The sequence below is a fragment of the Falco cherrug genome, chromosome 7 (assembly GCF_023634085.1).
Source record: "Falco cherrug isolate bFalChe1 chromosome 7, bFalChe1.pri, whole genome shotgun sequence".
NCBI lineage: Eukaryota > Metazoa > Chordata > Aves > Falconiformes > Falconidae > Falco > Falco cherrug.
Window position 1 is genome coordinate 34,367,831 of NC_073703.1, and position 23,876 is coordinate 34,391,706.

The 23,876-nt window shown below is 45.3% G+C and overlaps 1 protein-coding gene across 1 annotated transcript; it reads left to right on the forward strand.

The window, feature by feature from the left end:
* The first annotated feature begins 738 nt into the window (after window positions 1-738).
* GCH1 (GTP cyclohydrolase 1) lies at window positions 739-22,954 on the forward strand. The gene is made up of 6 exons (XM_005437906.4): window positions 739-1,121; window positions 13,405-13,514; window positions 15,740-15,795; window positions 18,884-18,915; window positions 19,911-19,995; window positions 20,558-22,954. Exons 1-6 carry the CDS (start codon window positions 830-832, stop codon window positions 20,682-20,684), a joined length of 702 nt encoding a protein of 233 aa, XP_005437963.2. The 5' UTR covers window positions 739-829; the 3' UTR covers window positions 20,685-22,954.
* Window positions 22,955-23,876: the final 922 nt, after the last annotated feature.

A 23,876-nucleotide genomic window follows, 5' to 3' on the forward strand; every position in this document is an offset into this window, starting at 1 on the left:
CAGCCCAACTGCCACGGGCAGGGACACCTCCCACCAGCCCAGGTTGCTCCCAGCCCCATCCAGCCTGGCCCTGGGCACTGAGCCGAAGCGGTAGGGACTGTCGCGATGGGGTACGTCGCACCCAGCATCGCCCGGAAGGATGCAGCCAGAGGCGGGGGGGACCCAGTGGGATGCGCCAGCAGCACCCCGGGACAAAACGGCCGGCTCCCCAAGCCTGAGAGGAGGAGGAGGAGAACATGGAGAACGGTGTCGGGACTGCTGCCCAGGGCACTGCCGCGCACGCCGGCGGGACCCTCCCCACGCCCATCCCCTGCCGCAGCTGCCCCGCCGCTGCCCCGGGGCTCTCCACTGCCGCGCCCCGCACCGGAGGGCGGGCAGGGGGAGCCCCGCGGCGGCCCGGGGCCGGCACTCTGCACGCCGCACCCGCACTCCGCACCCCTCATCCGGCACTCTGCACCGCTCACCCGCATCCGCACCCCGCTCCCCTACTCCGCACCTTTCATCCCGCACCCCTCACTCCGCATCCGCACTCCGCACCTTTCACCCCCCACTCCGCACCCCGCTCTCGCACTGCGCACCCGCACCCCGCACCCCCCGCTCCGCACCCGCGCTCCGGCTGAGACCGGCCGGCTCGTGACAGGGTGGGTGACGTCGCGGCGGCGGCGGCCAATGGGAGCGGCGCGGGCGGTATAAAGCGGGCGGCCGGGGCAGCGGGCGGGAGCACAGAGGCGGCGGGCTGAGGGGTGAGGGGGCGGGGCGGAGGGCGACGGGCTCCGGCACAGCGTGCTGCCCGCACGGCGGCGGCCCGGCCGGGCCCTGCCGGCGCCCGATGGAGGCGGCGCGGAGCTGTAACGGGTACGCGCGGCCCGAGAGGCCGCCGCCCTCCGCGGGCGCCGAGACGCCGCGCGTCCCCCCCGGCGGCAGCGGGAACGGCTGGCGGGGCGAGCGGCCCCGCAGCGAGGAGGACAACGAGCTGAGCCTGCCCAGCCTGGCGGCCGCCTACACCACCATCCTGCGCTCGCTGGGCGAGGACCCCGAGCGGCAGGGGCTGCTGAAGACGCCCTGGAGGGCCGCCACCGCCATGCAGTTCTTCACCAAGGGCTACCAGGAGACCATCTCGGGTAGGGAGCGCTGCCCGGGGGGGCTCCGGGCCGGGGGGGCTTCGCTGCTAGCTTAAACGGCCACCGCCCCTGCCCTGCCGCCGCGCCGCCCCTCCGGTGCCCCCTGCCAGTGAGTCCCCAGCGGGGTGGCCTGGCGGCACCTGGGGTCTCTTCGCACCCTCCTTCCCCCCATTTCTTTTTGTTTCAAGTCCGCGCCGGTAGCGTTCGCATTCTGTCATAAACTTCAGCGCTCCCGGCTGGGGCGGCGGCGTCGCTTCCCCCCGGGGCGGTGCGCGGCTCCCTCAGCCCCCGCGGGCCGTGAGCGGCGCCGGGCCGGTTGCGTGTGCCCGGCCAAGGGCCTGCCCCGCCGGTGCTTTTGTTGGGGTGAGCTTCTTCAAAGGTAGGAATGAAACTTGGGGAAGCGAGATGAGGAGGTTAGGGAGACCCCTGCCGCGCCTCAGGGCCCCAGGAGCCAGAGTGGGTGCGGGGGGGCGCCTCGGGTCTTCTCCCCTTGCTGGCTGCGGGCAGGAGGGGAGGGACTGGGTGGGATTTGTTCTCACCGCCAGCAACTCCGGAGTTTTCCCTTCCAGTGCAGGGTGAATCCTACTTGAAAATTTAGGTTTTCCATCCATTTTTCCTCTTAGCCTTTCCACTAAAGGCTGTACCCAGTACAAACAGTAAAAGAGGGCTTGGTAAGCTGGGGAATTCCCCAGTAAAAGGCAAGTTCCTGTCAGTGCATGAGGGATGCAAATGCTGTCGGCCAAGATCTTCAAATGTGACTCAGAAGGAGCTGATCATGTTCCGCTCTCCGGAGTACAGCGCTGGTGTGTTGAGCCTGCCCCAGAACCGCGCTGGTGTGTTGCGGTTGAATGAAGAGGCTGAACTATGCCGATGGCTGGCATCAGGGAGCTCCTGCATACGCATCAGAGCCTCTTCGGAATGCACTGTGCTTCAGCTTCAAGGTTGGCTTTGTGTTTAGTTTCTGTTTCACTTCCCAGCTGTTGGCTCTTCTGAAATCAGATTGAGTGTAACTTCCAGCATTAACTTATTCGTGACCAGCTCATACTTGTGTGCCAGCATTGTGTCCTAGCTTCTCCCTAGAGGAGTGGCATTTCTTTTGCCTTTCAGATTAAACTAGATTTTCGGGTTCAGATCTGGAAATGGGCTCTGGGCTGCAATGGCCGTTCTTGTACCTCTCTTCTTTTAGTCCCGCTGCATGCTGTGTTTGAGTTGGTTTCATCAGGGTTTCACAGAATTAGCCTTTGTCTACTGGGAATAACTTGCTTGGGGATTGCATGTGTCTCTACTGCTGTAAAACACAGGATGTCTCTCAGTCATCCTGCCAGTCTCTAGCAGAAGGATTTTCTTTTAGTGATAGTTCCTGAACACAGATTTCTGTGCTGAACCTGGATGAGGCTGCTGCCCCTCTTAGTCCTCTCTCATCTTGCTGCCAGTTTTGGTGTGGAGCGGCATGTTCCCTTAAGGTTTTTTTAATAGTTTTTTTCTGCTTCAATATGGATTCTCTGGGATTAAGCAGAGTAGTTCTGGATTGTCCCTTCCTGAATATCCATACCAATTATATTCAAGAGTAGAAAGCATCACTGCTAGCTGCTGTACTATTGGGCTGCTTTTTTTGTTTTCTTTCTGGGAAATAGAACGAAGCTGTGATACTAACATTCTTTCCTGTGCCAGGTGGGGAATCCTTTTACTTTCTAGCTGCTCACTGCTGCCTGTACAATGCCCAGCTTCCAGGCTTCCCACTCTTACTAGCCAAACAGAAGACAGAGCTGTAGCTGAAGGGCAGGTCTGCAGCAGCTAGGAAAACAACTAGTGGATGAGGAATTGGCTGGGAAAGTTGGTATGGAAATAACTTCTGGGGAGGGTTTTCAATCCATCTTGAAACCTAAAGGCTTTGGGAACAAGGCTAGCGGTGGGACTGTGGCTTCTGCTACTTGTCTCTGCTGTAGTTCCCCTTGTACTAGTATAACCAAGTTAACAGCACAACTGCCTGCCTAGCCAGGCTGTGAACTAGACAGGAATAAATTATCCTGTAAAAGAAATAATTTTACAAAAAAACTAACACCCCCCCCCTCAACAAAAAGCAGCCTTCACCTCTTGTTTTTGCAGTTTTATTTTGCAGCTTATTCAGCTCCTTATGTGGAACTGTCTGGATAGGCAGAGGTCGAAGCAGTGATTTACATGGTGTATGTTGGGGTGTTCAAGTTTACCCCTCAACAGGCAGAGGACAACAGATAGTTACAATAGCTGTAAGTCCCATTTTTTCATAAAAGGTTTCTTAAGTAAAAGCGCTGTGGTGGTGACTGTACAAACACAAAGCTGGAAGCAGTGTGTGTGGCAATAAGCACTTGTTCTCAGCTGGCCCTAGTTAAGCTCACAACCTGTGCTAGTATGTGGAAGTGTTGCCAGGCTGTACAACCAGAAAAGAGTGGCAAAGATGAGCCAAGGTAGTGAGTGTTAGTACAGTTGCAGGCTTTAAAATCAGCCTTCTGGGTTTGTGTGCTTGAGTATCTGCCTTGGGTAGGCAGGAGAAAAGCAGTTCATTTTTGATGGAATATTAAAATGCCATACACAAACACAAAAATGATACAATATATAAATCCTGAATTATGAAATATAGCGAAGGTTGGAGGCTGTAAAGTTGCAAATACACTAGTGGCAGGAGGTCTTCAGTGTTTAATGTGCTTGACTTGAGCCTCACTTACTGTGAAAATGTGGGGGTTCCGTGGTTGGTAGCACAACTAAGCTACCTGACTACCTGGAATGCTGCCCACTGCCCTCAGAGGTTAGTGGTTTGAGTGATGCCTTGCATTTACCTGTCACTAAATACTTTTGAGTGCAGTCAGGTTGCTGGAAGCTTTTGGGTACAGTGAGGGATGATGGTCTTACCTGCCCTGCAGCAATCTGTTCTCTGTGGTGGCATTGGAGAAGACCAAGTGGTGTGAGTGTGGGGGAGTTTGGCTTAAGGAACCTGTAAAGCTTTTGGAAGCTGCTGAGCTGATGGGTGGTTCCGCAGGGTCAGCTGATGGGTATTGTTTTTCTTTTGGAGCCTTGATTGATAATTCACACTTAAAGAACAAACACCCTCAGCAAGCTTGTGGATGACACAGAGATGAGTGGTGCAGTTGACATGCCTGAAGGATGGGATGCCATCCAGAGGGTCCTGGACAGGCTCAAGAAGTAGGCCCATGTGAAGCTCATGAAGTTCAACGAGGCCAAGTGCAAGCTTCTGCACACTGGGTCAAAGCAACCCCTGGTATCAGTACAGTCTGGGGGATGAAAGGATTGAGCAGCCTTGCTGAGAAGGACCTGGGGGTGTTGGTGGATGAAAAGCTGGACGTGACTCAGCAATGTGTGCTTGCCAGCCCAGAAAGCCAACTACATCCTGGGCTGCATCAAAAGTGGTGTGACGAGCAGGTCAAGGGAAGGGATTCCACTCCGAGACCCCACCTGCAGCACTGCATCCAGGTCTGGGGTCCTCAGCAGAGGAAACACAAGGACCTGCTGGAGCGAGTCCAGAGGAGGCCACGGAGATGCTCAGAGGGCTGGAGCCCCTCTGCTGTGGAGATGGGCTGAGGGAATTGCAGTTGTCTGGCCTGGAGAAGAGAAAGCTCTGGGCAAATGTTATCGTAGCCTTTCAATACTTAAAGGGGCTTACAAGAAAGGTGGAGACAGACTTTTTAGTAGGGTCTGTAGTGACAGGACAAGGAGGAAAGGCTTTAAACTGAAGGAGGGCAGGTATAGATTTGATATTGGGAAGAAATTTTTTACACTGAGCGTGGTGAGACACTGGCACAGGTTGCCTGGAGAGATGGTAGATGACCCATCCCTGGAAACATTCAAGGTCAGGTTGGATGGGGCTCTGAGCAACCCGATGAAGTTGCAGATGTCCCTGCTCACTGCAGGGGTGTTGGGACTAGATGGCCTCTAAAGGTCCCTTCCAACCTGAACCATTCTGTGATCTTTTTAGTTACCACATCTCTGAGAACATAACACATTTGGGACATGGTTAAATATGCTGGACATTTGATCTTCTTTCCTGGGTGTTGTCACTTTGCTTCCATGACACCTGATTGTGGTTGTATTTTTGTACTTTCCATGGCTTGACTTTGTAGTGTTGTAGGGAAGGTGACATCTAAATTCTGTCCCTTCTCTCCATTCAGATTTATGCGAGTAGCAGGTGATTCTGCTTTCCAGCTTCCACTGTGTATGTATTTCTGAGCTTGTTTTTGATTGTGGGAAGTAAGTGTTCCTGCTTTACCTGTTAATCATCTTTGCTATCTGTGTTCTGCAGCTGGTCAGTATTGTATTTCAGAGCCATTAGTAGAGTTTACCTGCTAAATGTCTAAATCTGGCTCCTTCTGTTCTTTCTAGATTATGCCTCCTCTCATTAATCTTGGCTTTACTGAAGGTCCCAACCACTGTCTTTAACAAAATGTATTTGTCTTACTTCTATAGTACTAGTCATCAAACTTACATTGGAGTAGCAAGAATGCCTCCAGTGACTTCAAATAAAATCCACCTGGGGACCAGATTAAAAAATGCTAGCAGTTCACACTTGGGCAGCTGTGCAGGCTAACAGCTGTTACAATACATTAAGAGATTTCTGTTGTAAGGATGGCAGAGCAGGGTTTTACTGTTCAGTTTTGTGCAGTGCTTCTGCATGAGCATCCAAGAACGTGTTTTCTTTTCCAGGGTCAGATCTATCAGCTTCATACTTCTGGGAGTAAATTATATTATGAAATGGTACCCTGTCCCCTTGGGTAATACAGGTTCGCAGCAGGACTGTTGATAGCCAGTTGCCTTTAGCATGCTTATAGTTGGTTCAGGCAATTGCTTGCCACAAAAGACTAAATCTTGAGAGATCTGTCTGTCCTTAAAAGGCTTGATGTCATACTCGGAGGTGCTGTCTGTGAATCTATACATAAATACTAGAAAGCACAAGTAAACAAGTGAAAAAATGGAAATAGTACCATCTGCGATTTTTTAACTTGTAACTGAAGCTGAAGACTTCAGAATCACCTGCTAAGCAGAGCTAATGGGTAAGTTACAGAAACTGTGTCAGTTACAGTGGATGCCAAGGACGCTAGCTTCAAAAGGTAAATCATAAAGGAGTTGGTTCAGGTTGTGTAATCCTGTAGGAAACACTGGGCACAGGGCTGAACAAGCTGCCTGCATTTGCAGTAGGAAGTTAACTTGTTTTTATCATACATAAGCACTCTTAAGTGGAACAGCACGTTCACTAAACGGTGTACTTGCTGGTAATGGTGGTAGCTGTTAGATGAACAAAGGCTGGGAGAATTCATGGTAGGTGTGTTAACTTTCAAACATGTTGGCAGGTTCAGATGTCCTTTCACCATGTTTAATACGGAAATGAAAATTAGAAATAAGAGCAGGAGATAAATTTGCTGTTTGAAAGGCTGCATGTATGCTTTATTTGCCTGGAAGCTAAGTGACTCTACGATGCAGCTTTTATTTTGCCAATAACTAGTTAGGTCTCGTACTGTAGATTAACACCTGCTGAACTGTGTATGTTGCTCTTCCTACGGTGAAAGGTGAAAAAAAAATGCAACCTTAGTACTCTTTTTCTTCATCTTCTTGTCTGTGTGGATTTGGTATTTTGACAGGTGACAGTGGTGGTGTAACCTCATATTTTTTTCCAGTCCTACTTACTTTGCTGTGGATGAGAGGTGTTAAGCATTGCTATGTAAAAATAGAGAGGCAGTGCCTTAAACAAGGCTGTTCGATCAGCAGCACTGCACTTTGCCAAGAGCTGGTGAGTTACTCCATTCTTTCCTGGAAACAGGGTACTGCTGGTTCTCTTGCTTCTTGTAGATGCAACAGCCTAACCTATTAACTTAAGCATCACCATTATTGTGGTAGGGCTGTGGCTTGTTTCTTGTGAACCCGTGAGTGGGAGATACAGGGTTGTTCAGAGTCAGGTTCTTGGGGTTTTCTTTTTTCAACCTGTATCCCCACGAGTGAAGCCTACCACGCTGAAACAGGTACTTGGTGCAGTGAAATTTCTGCTGGGAAGCAGGACTGTAGGACTTCCCAGGATGATCTCCCCTGCCCACTAATGTTCAAGTAACACTGAGTTAGTTTGGGGTTTTGCTGGGAATTTATTAAATATCTTAACCTCTTGGATCTTGAATATCAAAGGCTTCTGCTCTTTTCATGTTGCTTTTCCAAAGTGTTGTTTCATCTTCTGATTTTTTTTCCTTTGTTTCAATTTCAGAAAGAAGGGTGGAGGAGGGGACTTTCAGCACCTTCTATGACATAAGGCATTGAAATGGTTATTGCAATCCTGATGCATTTTAATGAGCATCTCCATAACCGTGTTTTCCCTCACATTAATAAACCTCCTGGCAGAGGACAACTTCTAGAACCTAATCTTAGCTTCATCTGAGAGTCTTCAATAACTGATCTTTTATGAATAGACTCGAGTCTCACTGCAGCATGAAAAGTGTCTTACAGGAAACTAAATGGATCTGTACAAATGATGGCCAGAGTTAGTTGAATAGCAATAATACTTTCCTTCCATCTTTGCTTCTATGGAAAGTGCCTTAAATTACACCTCTGGTTCACCTCTCCTCAGGTAACTGAGGAATTAAGCTTTGCTTTGGAAACAACTGTTCCTATCTGAAGTTGAATGTCTGTTTTCAGTGCTTTGCTGTGGCAGTGGTGAAATCTGAAATATTAGCCAAACTTGTAAATTCTTCTGTGCCTGGTATTTCTCTTGTTTCCTGTTAGGAAGGTACGTTGTGGCAAGGAAGCCACATAGTGCATGTTTAATTTTCCCTGCAGCTTTTGAAATCTATTGCCCATTTAAATAATAATCTGGTATCTTAGGCTGTGTCTCTTTCTAGAGCACTTCAAGAGTTCTTGAAGCAAATGGTGTACCTGGACTTAGCAACCTGAAGCAATTAACTTTTCTGCAGCAGTACAAACTCTGTATGATTGAGTGTTTTTATAGCCTGATTCTCTTCTCTATATAAATAATAAATTCCTGGTACAGTATTACTGTAAGGCTGCAATCATTTTCTTGTTTCTTGTCCGGAATATTTTCTCTAACTGCAGTTACACGTGGTGTCATCACATGGATAAATAAATAAAAAAAATTGGTTTTGATTCTTACTGCTTACCCAGTAGCAACTGAAAGGTTTTTACAGAAATTTCCTTCCAGATTTAATTCTGACCCTGTAGTCTCGTGGTTTCCCTGCCACGCGTTCAGTTGTTAGGTCATGTCTCCTGCTATCAGTTACCTCTGTCTTCAGAGGAACTTCTTTAGAAAGACGGTTAAAGGTATCTGCCAGCATATCCCAGTTGATTCTGCCTTAGTGAAGGGTTGGCCTTTCATCTCTGGCTTGTGGCAGTGCTGTTCTGGAGTAGCTGCCAAACCATTACCTGTTCCTGGCTCATGCAAGGTCCCCTGCCGTTGGTTTTGGTGTAACTCTGTGTTCCTGGGAAGTACCTGACCTTAACCCGTACTTCAGTTTGTTCAAACTAATGGGTATCAGTGTGGTGTGACTTGCCCTGCCACCCTGATAGGATGTCTGCCTCCTTCCTTGGCCTGAACCCATGCTGCAATGGCCTCGGCTGTCTGCTGGGACTTATGGGTCACTATGGAGAGAGATGGGCTGTCATGAAGATGGTCTGGAGCTCTGTAATGGGTGGCAGGATATGCATTGTCTCTACCAGGATGGATGAGCTCAAGGAACAGTATTGTGGAATCTCTGAGGCTGCTGTCACCCTGTTGACACTGAGGAATCCTCAGTCTGATTGCTCTCTGAAGTGGAGCAGTGAGGTAAATTAGCACCATGGGGAAGTACTTTAACTCATAGTGAGAACAATCTATATCACTTCAGTCTCCTCTGTCCCAGGCATACTAAAAATGGGACATCTGAAGTGCTGTGAAGCTGATGCATTGCTGCTCTGCACAGTGCTGCCACCCTTCATTCCCTTCACCATATGCTGGGTGGGCTTTAGCTTCTTTGGTTGCCAGAGGTGCTTTTGCTTTCTTGTGTCACATTAAAGCCATGCAAATAGTTTCTATAGCAACAGGTCTTTTTGCTTAGCTCTGACGCAAAATCCTGAAAGGTCTTTCTCATTTTGTCTACATCTAATTCTGATTTTTGCTTTTATCAACTCTTTCTGAAGATAAAGGGGGGAAAATTTAATTCTGTTCTTTCAGGAGTTAACTTGCAGTGGGAAGTGACTGTTCAGTTTTAGAGCCCACTGAAGCTTCTACAGCAGGACTTGAACCCTGGGCTGAAGGAAAAATCCGCTGGAATAATCTGGAGAGCACCCCAGTTGTACATGAAATGTTTGTTCTTGTTCCTTTCCTCCTCAGCCATATATTTTAATTCAAATCTTAGGTTTTCATTAACGTGATGTGTCTAGGCTTAAGGACTTAAGCAGTAAATTCTCTTGACTTTTCTGGGGTAGCGGAGAATGAAAATGGTGTTATTTGCAGTCTCCTTTGGCATATAGACAGGGCTGGGTGGCAGCACTTGGGCACAGCTGTGCCTAATAAAAGCAGAGTGAGGGGAGGTATGGCTCTGGCAGGCCAAGGGGTGATGTAATGAATATGCCCATCTTGCTAGCGGAGGAGATGCTAGTCCTGTTCTACTAGCATGTAGATGGTACTTGGAGGGAGTAAAAGTGTTACCTCCTTTGAGAGGAAGAATTTCTTTTTTGTATTAAGAAAAAGTAGCCTGTTGAGGAGGAGCCCATCTGAGCTGAAGGGGCCTGCCTTTGTCAGGAAACCAAGCTAGTAATATTTACTACTTCTAGCCCTCTTTCCCTCTGAAAGCCCTGTTGACTTCTATGCCTTTGCTTTGAAGATCTTGGTGTCACAGGAGGGAATGGAAAAGATGCTGTTGTATTAGAAGGGCAGGTGAGGAATTTACAGCTGAGAGATACAGCCAGTGTAACAGCCATGTTGCTCTGTGAACTGGGACGTGCCTGGGCAGGGACAACATGACTTCTAGACCTTGCCCTGGGTGGCAAGAGTAAAAGTTTTGGGGCCTCCAAATGAGGAAACTGAAATTAAGCTAGCAAAGCAGGCAGCATGCCCTAGCGAGTAGGATGAAAGAACAGGAAAAGAGGCATGAGTTTTTCGCCTGGTTAGTCGGAGGCCCCGTTTCCCCTTCTGTCCTCCCAGCTCCGCTGTGTCTCCAGGATGCAGGCTGGACTTGTTGGAGCCCTATTTGATGCCGTTGCAAACTGAATGACTGAAAAAGAATAATAATGGAAGGCAGACAAAGTTAGATAAAATGGTACTGCCTCCCTGCACAAAGTGTTTGAGTCTTTGCCAAACAAGTCCCTCCTGTGTAATTACCGAAAACAATTGCTGCAGTGGGACATAGCACAGCATCTTACAGCTACTTTTACCTAACTGTTTTGTCAGCATAACGCTTGGATTTCAAAGCGGGAGGTGTAGGGATAGGCAGGCTTCAAGCTATGCCTATTTTCAGCAGAGCAAGTGGGACTGGAGCATGATGGGGTGACTGGGGCTCTCAACACTGTGGCCATTTACTTGGGTAGCACCCTTCAATCTCATGTTTTGTTTTACCTTTATCCCCCTGTATCATTTGGCACTTGTGAAGGGGTTACTGGAGGGGCTAACACTAATCTGGTTTCTTCCTTTATGGGCTCTGGCCTTCCTTCTCAAGGAGTAACTGGTGCTGACTTAAAATCAGCACACCTTGCTACAGGCACAGCTGCAGAGGTTATGTGGCTGAGCAGGTATCATCTGTGATCTGGCTGCAAGTTGCTGCTGATAGTAAATAAATCTAAGGTGCAAAATTGGCAGGACCTGTATAAATGAGAAGTGGGAAGCAATCCCACAGCTGTGGTTGTATTCTTGATGCATGGGTCTATTTGCTCACACACCTCTAAAGCTCTCTTGGCTGTGAGGGGCATTGCCCAGACTCCTGTGATGCTGGGCTCTAGGCTAAGAGGAGATATGCAAGAAGGATAATTTTATTATTCCTGAATATTAAATATTCTAAATAAATATAAAAATAATTTTATTATTCCTGAAGTTGCCTGTGCCTTCACAGGTCACTTAACCTTCTTTTTCTCCCAACTTTAAAATAGGGCTTAACGTCCGTCTGCACAATACAGTGTGGCTCTTTAGCATTCCAAATAATTAGGTTCCTTAGATGAAGTTTCTAAGGGTCTGTTAGTATATATTTTATGGATTTACAAGTGTGTATGTGCATATATATGTACATGTATATGAGACTTTGTGGCTGAAGCATCTTTTGTTGTAGCTTTGGCCTTACGCCGTGTCGCATGTTGCCGTGACTCTTAATGAGAATATGGCTGTTTTTGACTGTTCTGAGCAGTCTGCTTTGCGAGTGTGCTGACGTAAATCTATATCTAACATCGGGCTCTGATACGCTCCTGGCAAGGCTGGCGTGAGCCAAGCTGGTGGTCTAATAACAGCAATAGTCACTCTGGAGATGCTTCGTGGATCTGTTTGGATTCTGCTTTAATAACACTGGGCATAGTAGCAGGTTTTGTGAAACCACTGTTTGCCTTTCCGCTGAAGAAATGGCACAGAGTCTGCAGAGTGCACCGAGAGGGAGCTATGGACCCAGGTGGCTGCTCTGTCTCCCCTTCCCTCGCCTCTGAGCCTGCTCTGGCTATTCCTGACTGGATCTGTAGTTATACAACTGTGTGATGCTTCCCATGTAATCAAAATCCTCTCCAGCAGTGTTTGGTGTAAACTAGACTCTAAAATACAAGGAACAAAATCACGTGCCTTTACAGAGTTGTTTCCTGGCCTCTTTCATGGCCCCTGCTCCTGCTCTCTGGCCTGATCAAAAGCCTCTGGGGTTCAGCCTTGCTGTCTTGCAGGTTGCCAGCTATTCTCAGGAAAGAACATGCGTCGCAGGCAGAACATCTTGCACACAGTTTCCAGGGTTACCTGTGTAGTGCTGATAGCAAGCAGGAAATTAAAATGCTCCATGATGATGATACGTTATCGACAACAGATGGTGGCCATTAGGTGTACGTGCATGTCAGGGGAAGGCATAAAGGCAAGAAGAGCAGACACAACTATTAGATTTGTGTAATCACCACTGCAGGTGCTAAGCTCCACAGTGGATGAAGCAGGGCAGTGCCTCAACACCCTTGTTCCCCTTCTAGCTATGGTGTATGTGACTCCGGTTCCTGAAAGTAACTGGAAGTCATTGTGGCTTCAAGTTAACTTTTTTTGCGGAGTTCCATGTTTTGATTATCAGGCTTTCTGTGTAGAGCTAGTTCTCTCTTGCTGTTCTCTTCCCCTACCCTGTTATACAGCTCTTCTCTCTTGTCCTTCAGAAGCTTTGGTCTCTTAATTTGAGATTGTTCTACATTTAACCTCTCCGGGCATGGTCCAGCTGCCTGCAATCTGGATGGAGACTATAGTGATCTGCTGTAAACTATGCCAGGATTGCTTGGGCACTCATTGGGGGACCGCTAAATCTGGAAAATCGACTGAGGATCTGTTCTGCTGAGCTCTGAGGATAGCAAAGTGTCACAATCCATGTTCCTTTTCTTACTGAGCTGTCTCTTCCTTCTATCTTTGAGGGTTTCTTCACCTCAACCCTCTGTTAACTCTGAGGTGCAGAGTTAGACCAGAGTATGCATATACATACCTGCTTTCAGTTCAGGACAGCAAATCTCTCCTTGATCTGTGGATACAGAGCTGTCTCTTCAACTTTTGTACACACCTGAACAGCTGCTGGCTGGTGTGCTTCAGGGTGAAATAACAGTATCTTATTTGTGTGCAAAGCCTTCTTGAGGATAGTGAGGCTGGCGTTGAAGTGTTTGAAGAAACCACTGTGACTGCTTAGCTTTTCTAAAACCTCAGGCTCAGCTTCACTTGTGGTATGTGGAAATGCTAATGGAAGCCCACTATGAGATGTGCTCTCCTCCTCAGCACTTGCTTTATCAGCTGTACTTTTAACTGTTCTTAAGACGTCATGTTAATTCTGCAAAGACTAGACTCATTCTAACCTGGGCTCGAACTATTATTTAGGTAAAACGTTCTAGGCTGACTCCTGGTGTAGCACGTAGGTAGTCTGACATAGTATTGTGGCAACTGTATGATTGTATGCAAACCAAAGCATACTTGTCGTGTTATTCCTTACTTGCCTCCCATATCTTAACCCTAAACTCTGTAGTTCTGAGAGGGCTATGCTCTTGCTATAAACTTTCTCAAATACTGGCTGGAAGAACCTCCCATGCTTGTGCATTTATTATTTTTTTTAATGCAAATGTTTAATTTCAGATGTTTTGAATGACGCCATCTTTGATGAAGACCATGATGAGATGGTAATTGTGAAGGACATAGACATGTTCTCATTGTGTGAGCATCACCTCGTTCCATTTGTTGGAAAGGTAACTCTTCTTCACAAAACAAATGTGGGAATACACGATAAAAGACCTAAAGTACATGTAAAAGACTTCGTAGCGGTAGCAACAAAGCTTTTAAAGCTATAAGTATTTGCTGCTTACGGCTGTGATTCTAGAAGTTAATTTTCAGAATACAAATAAGGAAGACCTCCTTAATGTGAGTTTTGTTTGGATTTAAGCTCCTAAAATACAACACTAAACCTTTCGTAGTCTAAGTAATCTAATGGTTTCTGACATTTCATATCAAAGCTCTTCTTTGTGAAGCAGCAGCAAGCCTTGAGGGCAGACATCTTGATATTAAACCAGCTCACCCTGCACGCCGGCTCTGTCATGGATTTAGCTTCTGGCTCGGAGCTATCTAGTGCACATTCATCTCGGGAACCCCCCGTGAGTGGAACAAACTTTTGATTAACGGCCCTGTCTGAAATAAGCAAACCCTGTCAGGGAGAGGGTGGTCAGAACTGACTAGCAGGGGGCTGCTTACGTTGGGACTCCCATGAAAGGGGCTGGTGTTTCGGAGGGTGTTGGCATCACAATTTCAACAACTTTGAAAAGAAAATAAAAATTCTCAAGTTAACCACTGTAAATATGGTGAAGAGTTCAGAGTGGGTAGTCCTTTCGGCACATCTCAGCCTCTTTGCTCCCCTACCAGCATAGAAGGATGGAGCTTATTCTGACCCATCTGTTCTACTGTAAAGTATTCACAGGCCAGAGAGTAGCAAGTGATTTTGTTGTCTGTAAAACTTGATCAGTACCACGTATGTTCCAAGTAAACTGTCTCCTCAAAATAAAATATCCAAACAGAAACTAGCTGTTTATTTACTTGAGTCAACTCAATTTCATCTGCTTTCTTTTCTTACTGTTAGTATTTTATATTGGAAGACAAGGTAACTTTTCTGTGCAAGCTTTCTATTTTGCCTGTTATTCTTGGTTACATGTACTGTTTATATTCTCTTCATTACTCCTGTGGCAATGTATGCATTCTTTTTACATCTAGCTGTTTAGCCTGTGTGGTTTGGAGAAATCTCCTCGCAAACACCGAATTGGTCCTGCTCGTATAATGGTCTGGTAAATGACTTGGTATGCCTCTAAATATTCTCAGACTAACCATTCTTCTGTTGGGTATATCAAACAGGCTGCAAATACTGACCAGTAGGTCTTGTATTTGCAGTACTATCTTAAATGAAATAAAGAAATTTGCAAAAGTACTCTGTGGGGAACAGGATTCAACGCTTATTTCTAAGTTATATCTCTCACTTTGAAATGTTTTGTGTCTGAAAAGTGTCAGTGGGGTTGATTACCCAACAGAAGTGATAGGAATGAGCAAGTTAGCCAATAATTAGGTGTACTGTGGTACCTCTAACTGCAGGTACAGCAATACAGGATTCTGAGAGGGGGCCTCTAGGCAAAGTGCTAAGACAGAATCCTACACTGACACTCCCCTACTGTATCTTGGCTAATTTTTCAAGTCTCCGGTACAGTGACACAGATGCTGGTTTATAACATATTATAACTGTAAACCCACTTGAGTTCGGTAGCCTGTGTTGCTTTCTGAAACAAGAAGCTGAATGCCTTTCCCCCACCTTCGTATCTGAGCACTTTTCTACTAAAGAATTACTCCAACTTAGTGCAAATATGTGTTCACTAACAAATCCATATTTGAGCAGGATGGAAGTTGACTTAATCATACAGTGATCTATGGTATTACCAAAGCAGAAAAAAAAAATAAGTGCAGCCTGATTTTAGTGGCTAAGTACTTCTTGCCATCAGAACTTTCCCTGGAAGTACTGTCCCTTCTCCTTCCTACTCCCTAAATCCATTTTAGGTCGTGAAGGAAAAGCGTGTTTATTTTAGACAAATAGTGCTGTGCTGAGTAATAGACTGCTTTTTGTACCCAAATGTAGTAGTACTCTGTAGCATTCCTGAGACTTGGAACATAAGCCTTGACTTGAAGAGTTGTGATTTTTCTCCCCCTCAGAAAACTTACCTGTTCTTCACCAGGACACTGACCTCACCAGGCGTTTACAGTCTCTTAGCTCCACAATTTTTCAGGCTTGCATGGTGGCATGTTCCTCCCACATGCTAAGACTTCTGGACTGTTCCAGACTTAGTTCTGGGGCAAACGCACATCTCATTCTCTATGCATGAGTTTCATATGCATTTGGAAGTGTGGGTTTGATTCTGTTAATGGTTTGTTCTCCTCTGTCTAGGTACATATTGGCTATCTTCCTAACAAACAAGTACTTGGCCTCAGCAAGCTTGCTAGGTAAGTGTTAACGTAATGAAAGTGATACTAATTTGTAAAAAGGATTCCAAGCTGTGCTAACTGTGCTAATCTTTCTAATCTGGTCCCCCTCTAAAGCTCAGTCCACTTTGTGTCCTAGATTTGGATTTAGACCAATCCTTGGCATTATGCTTTCTGTGGAGAGGACAGATAAGTCTTAGAGCTCTGTATGAACTGACACCAGTTCACTGTAGTAGAGCTGTAACGCTTCTGTATGTTCATTCAAAGCATTAGTGTCTCCAGGGAGCACTGAAGCAAGAGGCATGGTCTATGGCAGGCTGGCCACAAAAACCCACGGGGATCTCTAGCTGTTTCTTACTTGTGTGTATTTTGACCGACAAGAACAAAAATCTGCAACTTCCAAACTGTAGATGAACACAGTCTATGGAGAGAAACCGAATCTAAAGCTTTCATCTGTGAGCTGACTCTTCAGATAAATTTGGCATTTCTTTCTTTCGCTTGAGACCTGCTGAGAGCTGTGGGGCAGATTTTATAGATAAGGTTCAGCCTAAGAAACAAAGCAATTATGATACACTTGAGAAATCCATTTATGTAAAACAGCTTTTTCCTCACCAAGTGCTCTTGGATCAGTTGTTGCACTGAATCTTGTTAGGAAGTGACGCTTTCTAGTTCTGGTGAGGAAGGGGATGGTAGATCCCTTCAATAAGCAGCTTATGGCTTATTGGGAAGGGTCTCTCTTGAGAAATGAATCTGAAAAATTGGCTGCAGTACAGAAAGACCACATAGGTTTTTCTTACGCTTTCCCTGATATGTCTGTTAATCTTGCTGTAGTTCCAATAATACGAATGAGAATTAGCCTTGTAAATCTGCATGCCTGCTGGGTTTTCTTAGCAGGTAAGAAATGTGTAGGATACAGCACTACAATGCTTTTAAAGTCAGCTCTGTTCTGTGCTCTGCTTGCACAACAGTGAATTTCATTTGGAAGTGGAAGGGCCCTTGGAGGTCACATCTTTATTAACGTTAACCTCATATTACAGGGAGGCCATCTTCATGTCTTTTAGCAGTGCTTATAGGAGTGGACTTTGCTCTGATTAGAAGGCTGAAACAGGCAGTTCAACGTTTAACTTTTCCTACGTGTTTTCTGTGGCTGCACCTAACTGCTTGAAATTGTAGGATGAGGTTCTGAGCTGCCAGCACTGCAGTTGCTGGGTGAAAGACACTGCCTTCTGTAGCTGCTTATGCTTGGGGATGTCTGTGTGGCAGTTCAGGGGCTTGTCTTGTGTTGGCTGGTGTGGCTGGATCTTTTTAAGTGGTGTGGTTTGTTTTGTTTTTCGTAAGTTGGATTTCTGAAGGCGAACATCCTTCCTGAAGAGACTGTCTTTAGCACTTGCCTTCATTTCTGCAGGGCTTGAATGCAGAATTGAGCATCACATTGGAAATACTCATCAGTTGATTTGTGTTTGCTCTGGTTTCTAGTTACCTCTGAATTGCAGATGTAAAAAGGAGCTCAAAACTATCCAGTGATTTTTTTTTTTTTAATGCAAGTGGCAACATGGTGCTAAAAGTGTACAGTTTCCCTACTCTTTATTCTCCATGTAGGAATATGCATGAATATATGCAAGGTTTCCTGTGTTGTGCTTGAAAGGCTGTATCTTGCCTCTTTTTTCAAGTCAGGGTAAAACTCCCATATATTGCAATAATGAAAAGCTTAGATTCGTGTGTAACAAAATGTTCTGGATTCTCACTCGCTTTTGAGTGCTTACTATGAAGAGATTGGTGGGCCAAATAGTGCTTCCCTTTTGTGCCCTATATAATGCAACCAGTGTTCAAACAAAGATTTATGAGGCTGTTGGTACTGTAGGCCTAATCTTTCATAATAGGATTAGTCTAATGTGGTGAGTTTCTGTAGTTGTGGATGACCTGTATTCTGTAAACAAAGATCTTTCTTTGGACTTCAAGCTCAGGCTCGAAAATGATAAGGCAAATAACTGTGTTTATGTAAACATCCTTATAGGACTACTTATGTGCAACACCGGTGTAGCAGTACCTCAGCATCAGCTTGTTTCCAATCTATATATTTAATCTAAAAATTATGTTGCTTTGTTTAGAATAGCTGTAACACAACCATTTCATTTCTGAAGGGCACTTTCTGCATATAATTCTCTTCCCGAAACAGCAGACAAGTCTCGTTGTTAGAAATGTTCCTTGTAACTAATGCCTCAGGCTGCCAGCCGGTGTCTGTTTTTTGTCTAGTCTGACCAGACGGATATTGAAGCTTTCTATAGCAGCTTCTTTACGTGACCACTTGACGTGTAATTAAGCATTTGAGGTTGGCATGAATAACCGATTGAGTCAGAGCAGTTGTAAGACTTTTCTTAAATGTGTGGATTATAGTATTATGGTGATAAATGATGGTAGTATCACTTGCGTTGCCCCACAAGTGGCTTAAATTTGAAGTAATATTTGAGGAGAGCATTAAGGTGATCCCCGCATTGAAATGTGAAGGATGGTGTGATATATGGGTGGAGGGTGTCTGTTTTAAATAAAGACAATTCAGTCTCATTGTTCTTAGTTGGATTTGTGGTTAAAATGCAAGAATTCAAAACATCTCTTGCTCAATTTCAGTAACCTTCTGGGAATCTCAGTATCTGAACTGTCCTTAAACAGCATTTGGTTTAGGTTGAAGCAAAAGGAGGTAGTCTGACCTCTGTTTGAGGATTAGTTTTCAGGGAGTCTTTGGGCATGGATTCCCTTGCAACCATGGGATGCAGGTGGGTGGTGGTACAAGTAATTCAGAAGTAACAGCCCACAGAAGCAGCTTTAGGGAGAATTGCTGGGTTTGCCCCTGAAATAGTCTCTGGGCTTGCAGGTAGGGGAAACCGGTCCCTAAACGCAGTGATGTGGTAGGGGAATTCTTTGAGCACTGCCAGCCAGGGGCAGAGGAGCAGCGTGATGTTGCATGGATTTCCAGGAAGGCTGCAGATCAGTACAGGGTGATCAAATGACACCCTTAACACCAGCATATTTGATAGTGTCGAGTCAATGGTGAAGATCAGACAATGGTCAGATGGGAATAACTAAGCATTGTCTTTTTTTCTTTCTCCTTTAGGATCGTGGAAATATACAGTAGAAGATTACAAGGTGAACAGATGAATTTCTGGGTTTGTTGCATGCACTTCTTTGCTAGGCAGCTCAGGGTACTGATAATTAATTGTGGGTGGACTGTAGCTATGCAAAGTTTAGTGTGAAGAAAACCACTCTTCTTGAAGAGATGTTTCTCGTCTGTCATCTTACTTAGCCTCTGCCTTACAAGTGAAGGGTAACATCAGCCTATGAAAATAGATGTAGGCAGTAACGGATTCGGAGGATAAATGTGCTACAAGATACAGCTGCCAGGAATAACTAAACCAGTTGGATGCTGCTGGAGATGAAGTCTCCTGCAGATAATTTGAGAGATACCTTCAAGATTTCTTATCTGAAGAAACAAAGCGAGAGCTGCCTGCCTGCAGCCCCTGAGAAGTGGAGGAAGTTGCACGACCTGAAGCCTTGGGTTTGGCTCAGTCTGCTCTCATTGTCCTGCAGTTAAATTTGGCCTGTTCTTGGCGACAAAAATCTTGGCGACCTTTAGGTGTCAGATTGGTGAAGACAGGGTGCTAGAGCTGCAGGAAGTAAAGCTTTGCAGGACAATAGAGTCTCTAAATTTGCTCATTTTTTTTTTTTTAATCTCCATTTCCTTTCCTTAAAAAGAGAAACTGTGTGTAGGGAATGAATAATGCAGCAGTAAAGCCAGTGAACAAATACATAAAAACTGAAAGAAAATAGAGAAGGAAGAAAATGTAACTGCATAATAGGAAATGTAAGAGCTGTTACAACAAATCATGGTAATGCAATTCCTGCAAAGGGGTAATGCAAAGTGACTCCCAATATAAACAAGTAAATAAAAGGTCTGTTCCAGGGTACAAAACATAAGATGTGATTTGGTACTAATAAAATTTACTTAGGAAGAGCAGTACTTGTGTGGGTGGTGGGGAACAGGCACACTTGGAAGTGAGGATGTAATATATCGCTATCCAGATAGTGGTGGTGCATTGATGCTAGTCAGATTTAATCCTGACTGAACTCTGTTGTTCTTTCAGTCCAGGAGCGCCTTACCAAACAAATTGCAATAGCTATCACAGAAGCCTTACAGCCTGCTGGAGTTGGAGTGGTTATTGAAGCTACGTAAGTTACTCTGAGCTGTTCTGAGGTAGTGTATAGGCTGGGTGTAACTCCAGCTGTGTGCTACAGAGCTGTTGTGTGTTGCCTCTTTGGCTGTGGTGGCTGTCATGCTTGTTTGAGGCAGAGTGTGAAGCGAAATGGCCTGGGGGTTGGAGCCATGTGAAAGTTGAGGACATACCTGAACTGCTGCAGAGATGTGGCAACTGGCTGTGCGGTCAGCTGTCCCAGTTGCGCTGGGTCTGTGCCTCAGGGCACCTTCTACTTGCTCAAGTAGAGCAAAGCTTGGGACTAGCAACAGGCATGTCCCTGTGATCAGAGTGCACGTTGGAAAGGTGGGATTTTCCTAGGATCACAGGAGAGAAGACAGTGCTCAGGGGCTGGGAATTTGACTTTATTTTCTGTAGAGGACAGCTGAGGTACTGCTGATAGTTGTGCATTCTGGATATGGAGGTTTTGTTATTTCCCCAGAATTTAACATGACCGTGTAAGAAAGGTCTCTCCTTGTGGGATTACTTTTTTCTTTTGAGTATGCCTGACTTACTGATTCCCCTCCCATTTCTTCTAGGCATATGTGTATGGTAATGCGTGGGGTACAGAAAATGAACAGTAAAACAGTAACCAGCACAATGTTGGGGGTATTCCGGGAAGATCCAAAGACCCGTGAAGAATTCTTGACACTCATCAGGAGCTGAAACTGTGTTATTCTCTAAATGCACTCTGGAGATTGTTCTGTCCAGTGTCGCTGTCTGTTCTTACTTGTTCCTACATCTCACTTTTAAACTAAATTGTTGTGAATTGTTGTCATAGTCTTTGTGAAGTAAGAGACTTCTGATGGCAAATGAAAAATGTAATGATGAGGTAGGCTCCTCCTGGATTTCCAATGATGCTGATGTCACAGGATTACAAGCTACAAGTAGGGTTTTGGAAATGTTTTTCAACCCACAATGCAGAATATGCTGGTGTTGAGAGAGAAGTGGGGCTTGGGAGTGAAATGGATATTTATGAAATAATTATGTTTATTAGAATAAATATGGAGCAGCACAAGAAACACCTGCAAGTCTGTGGATCCTTTGTAGGACCACTTACGCTGCAGATACTGTACTGCTGCTGAAAAGGATGGTCCTGAATTCTCTCTGACTGTATTTTATTACAAGTCCTACAGTGGCTGTTTCAGTATCTAGATATATATGTTATACCTCTTTGAGATGTTACCTCTGGTGGTGTTTTATATTCTTGCTAGTATTAATGCTCCTTTTTTTGATTGTGGGTGGGTTTTTTTGTTTGAGAAATTTAAAACACATTTTTCCTAGCCTCCTAACATGCAAGGAATTAGCTTCTAAATTATTTGGGACACTGTTTTATCTCAATGTAAAGGGGTTTATGCACCTTTTTTGCTGTGCCTCAGAATGTCTGACCACTTTCACTGTCAATTTCTTGCTATTTTTAAGCAAACTTTAACGGGGGGAGGAGAAAAACCCCAGATTCTGTCTGCAAAGTGCTAAAATATCCAAAGAGGTTTTTAATGGTATTTATTATTTTGAGCTTCCCTTGGATTTCCATGGGTTAGACAGAGAAGCTAAAACTAGTCATAATCTGAAAATGGAAGACTTCTCTTCAAGCATTTAAAGACTTGTCTCATAAATTTTGGACCAAAGGGGTGAGCACTGAAATCCTGAACACAGCACATTGTACCCCTCCTGCCTGATGGCAGGTCGTTTCAGGGCAAAGTAACCTGAAATGACAACAACTTATTTCATAAGAGCAATTGAGAAAAGCATTTCCAGGGCCATCAAAATTAATTAAACCACATTTTTCTGTTTATGTGGCAACCTCTGTATGTGGCAGTATTGGTACAAAAAGTTTCAGTCGGCTGGACTTGACTGAACTTCTTATACTTTGTTACAATTTTAATGGGTGTTTTGTAACTCTTAATTGGGAAAACATGAGATACAAATGAAAACCACCCTTCTCAAACTAAGCACAGGAGGCAAAACTTAAAAAATAAAATGTCAGCCAGGGTGTCAGATGCCCACAATGCATGTTCCCACAGTCGTATCTGCTTTGGCGAATATGAATCCAAGATGTTCTGTATGCTAACCTAAAAGGCAGTTCCTGGTCTGGCAAGCTTGATCTTACCAACATTCCTGTCTCTTGCCTCAACCCATGTTGGAAATGAAATGAAAATTAAGTTCTGGCAAATTTCCATTGGGCCTAAAGGACTTCCAAGAACAACCACCTCATGTGTTTAATAATACTCATTTTACCTTGACCTTAACAGCATTATTGGAAAAATCTTTTATCCTCCGTTCTGGATTCTGTAGAGTTTAGGTGCTATAGCAGTGTTTGTCTGCTAGTGTAAACAAGCTGTGTGGTACACATTTATAAAATACACTAACTCTATGGCATTTGTTTTCCTTAAATGATTGAGAGCAGACCTTTTCAGTTCAGTATATGTTTCAAATATCCAGCTGAAAAGCCTTAAATCTTTCTTGCCTGAAAAAAAAAAAAAAAAAGAGTAAAACTCTTTCTCTTTTTAGCTCAACAACTGGAAGGAGAATTTGGTGACTGCACTAGTACATTTGTTTCTCTTTGCCTATTTAGTTTGGAAAGTAAAAAGTCTCTGTAAAAGACTGTCTTGCTCCTGAGGTAATGAAAAGGTTGTGTTTTAACCACTTATCTCTGTTCAGGATAAAGTTCACATTGCACCACCACTGTTTTTTTTTATTTCCATGCGACCTGTAGTCCTTAAAACATACCTCTCTATACTTGTGGCCTTGGATTTTGTTCACCTTTTTTTTTGTCGTTGTAAGACTTGGTGCATTTTTTTGAACATTAGTATTGTTCAAATACATGAGCTTTAACTACACCCAGTGTGTATATATGTATAGTACGTACAGCCTGCTGTTGTACCACAAAAGTCCATTGTCTCTAAAATATTAAAGCACAGTATTATCCTTTGGAATGGTAGCATCCTTGGTGACTTGGAGATGATGGTATCGCACAAGGAGGTGGCACAAGCTCCGTCTCCTTGGGTGGGGGTTGTTTCTATGCTAGCAGGTGCTCCAAGCCTATGATGAGATGTTGGATTGCTGTTGTCCCCAGATGAGTTGTTTGACTGGGCAGCAAAAAACCCATGAGGTACGGTGTCACCTTCTTCTGTCACTACTTACCTTGTTGCCAGAGGAATCATTGGCAAATCTGTTGGGGCAGGGAAGGTGGGAGGCAGTGACTGCTGTGGAGTGGCTGCTGAATTTATCGAGCCTCGCGTGGGCTTGTAGCCCTCTTGGGCACTTCTGGATGCCTCATCACACTTCACTGAGGAAATACCTGGTTTGTGGCCAAATGTTCAAATTGCCTGAACAGATATATCCTAACAGCAGGTGTGATGCAGGTGCAACAAGAGACCTCAAAGCTGAAGTCTTGGTTGGGTCTTCCCACGGTGTACCACGCATAGCAACGAGCTCAGCCTGTGCTGGCAGAAGCTGCACTGCTCTTTCAGGGAGCGAGGCTGTCTTCAAGGCTCCTGCTGCCCTCCAGCCTCTCTGCTGGCCTCGCAGGATGCAGGTATTGCTGAGATTCAGGGAAAAAAATTAAACTCTACAGATCCCAGACTCCTGGGGAGCATTGTAGCCGACAGGTAGTGTAGAGGGAAGAGGGGCTGTGTGGGCTGTGTGTGGCTGTGCTTGTACACCCAGGGACAGCATTCAGCCACCCTGTTGGGTCTCATCACCCCGAGTCACCAGAAGGAAAGCAGGCTCTGCCTGTGTGTGCTGGGGAAGTCCCTTTGTAGCCCTTTTACACTTAATGTTTGCTCTCCAGTTTTGCCAGGCGGTTTGAAGGGGCAGGCGGTGTCTGTGCTGTGGTTGGAGCTGTGACTTCCAAGT

Bases quoted from the DNA above. Each gene is read 5' to 3' on its own strand.
- GCH1 (XM_005437906.4), top strand. From the start codon at position 830: ATGGAGGCGGCGCGGAGCTGTAACGGGTACGCGCGGCCCGAGAGGCCG. The intron at 15,796-18,883 runs GTAAGTGTTAAC...TTTCTCCTTTAG, and splicing joins GGCCTCAGCAAGCTTGCTAG to GATCGTGGAAATATACAGTA. The intron at 19,996-20,557 runs GTAAGTTACTCT...CATTTCTTCTAG, and splicing joins GGAGTGGTTATTGAAGCTAC to GCATATGTGTATGGTAATGC.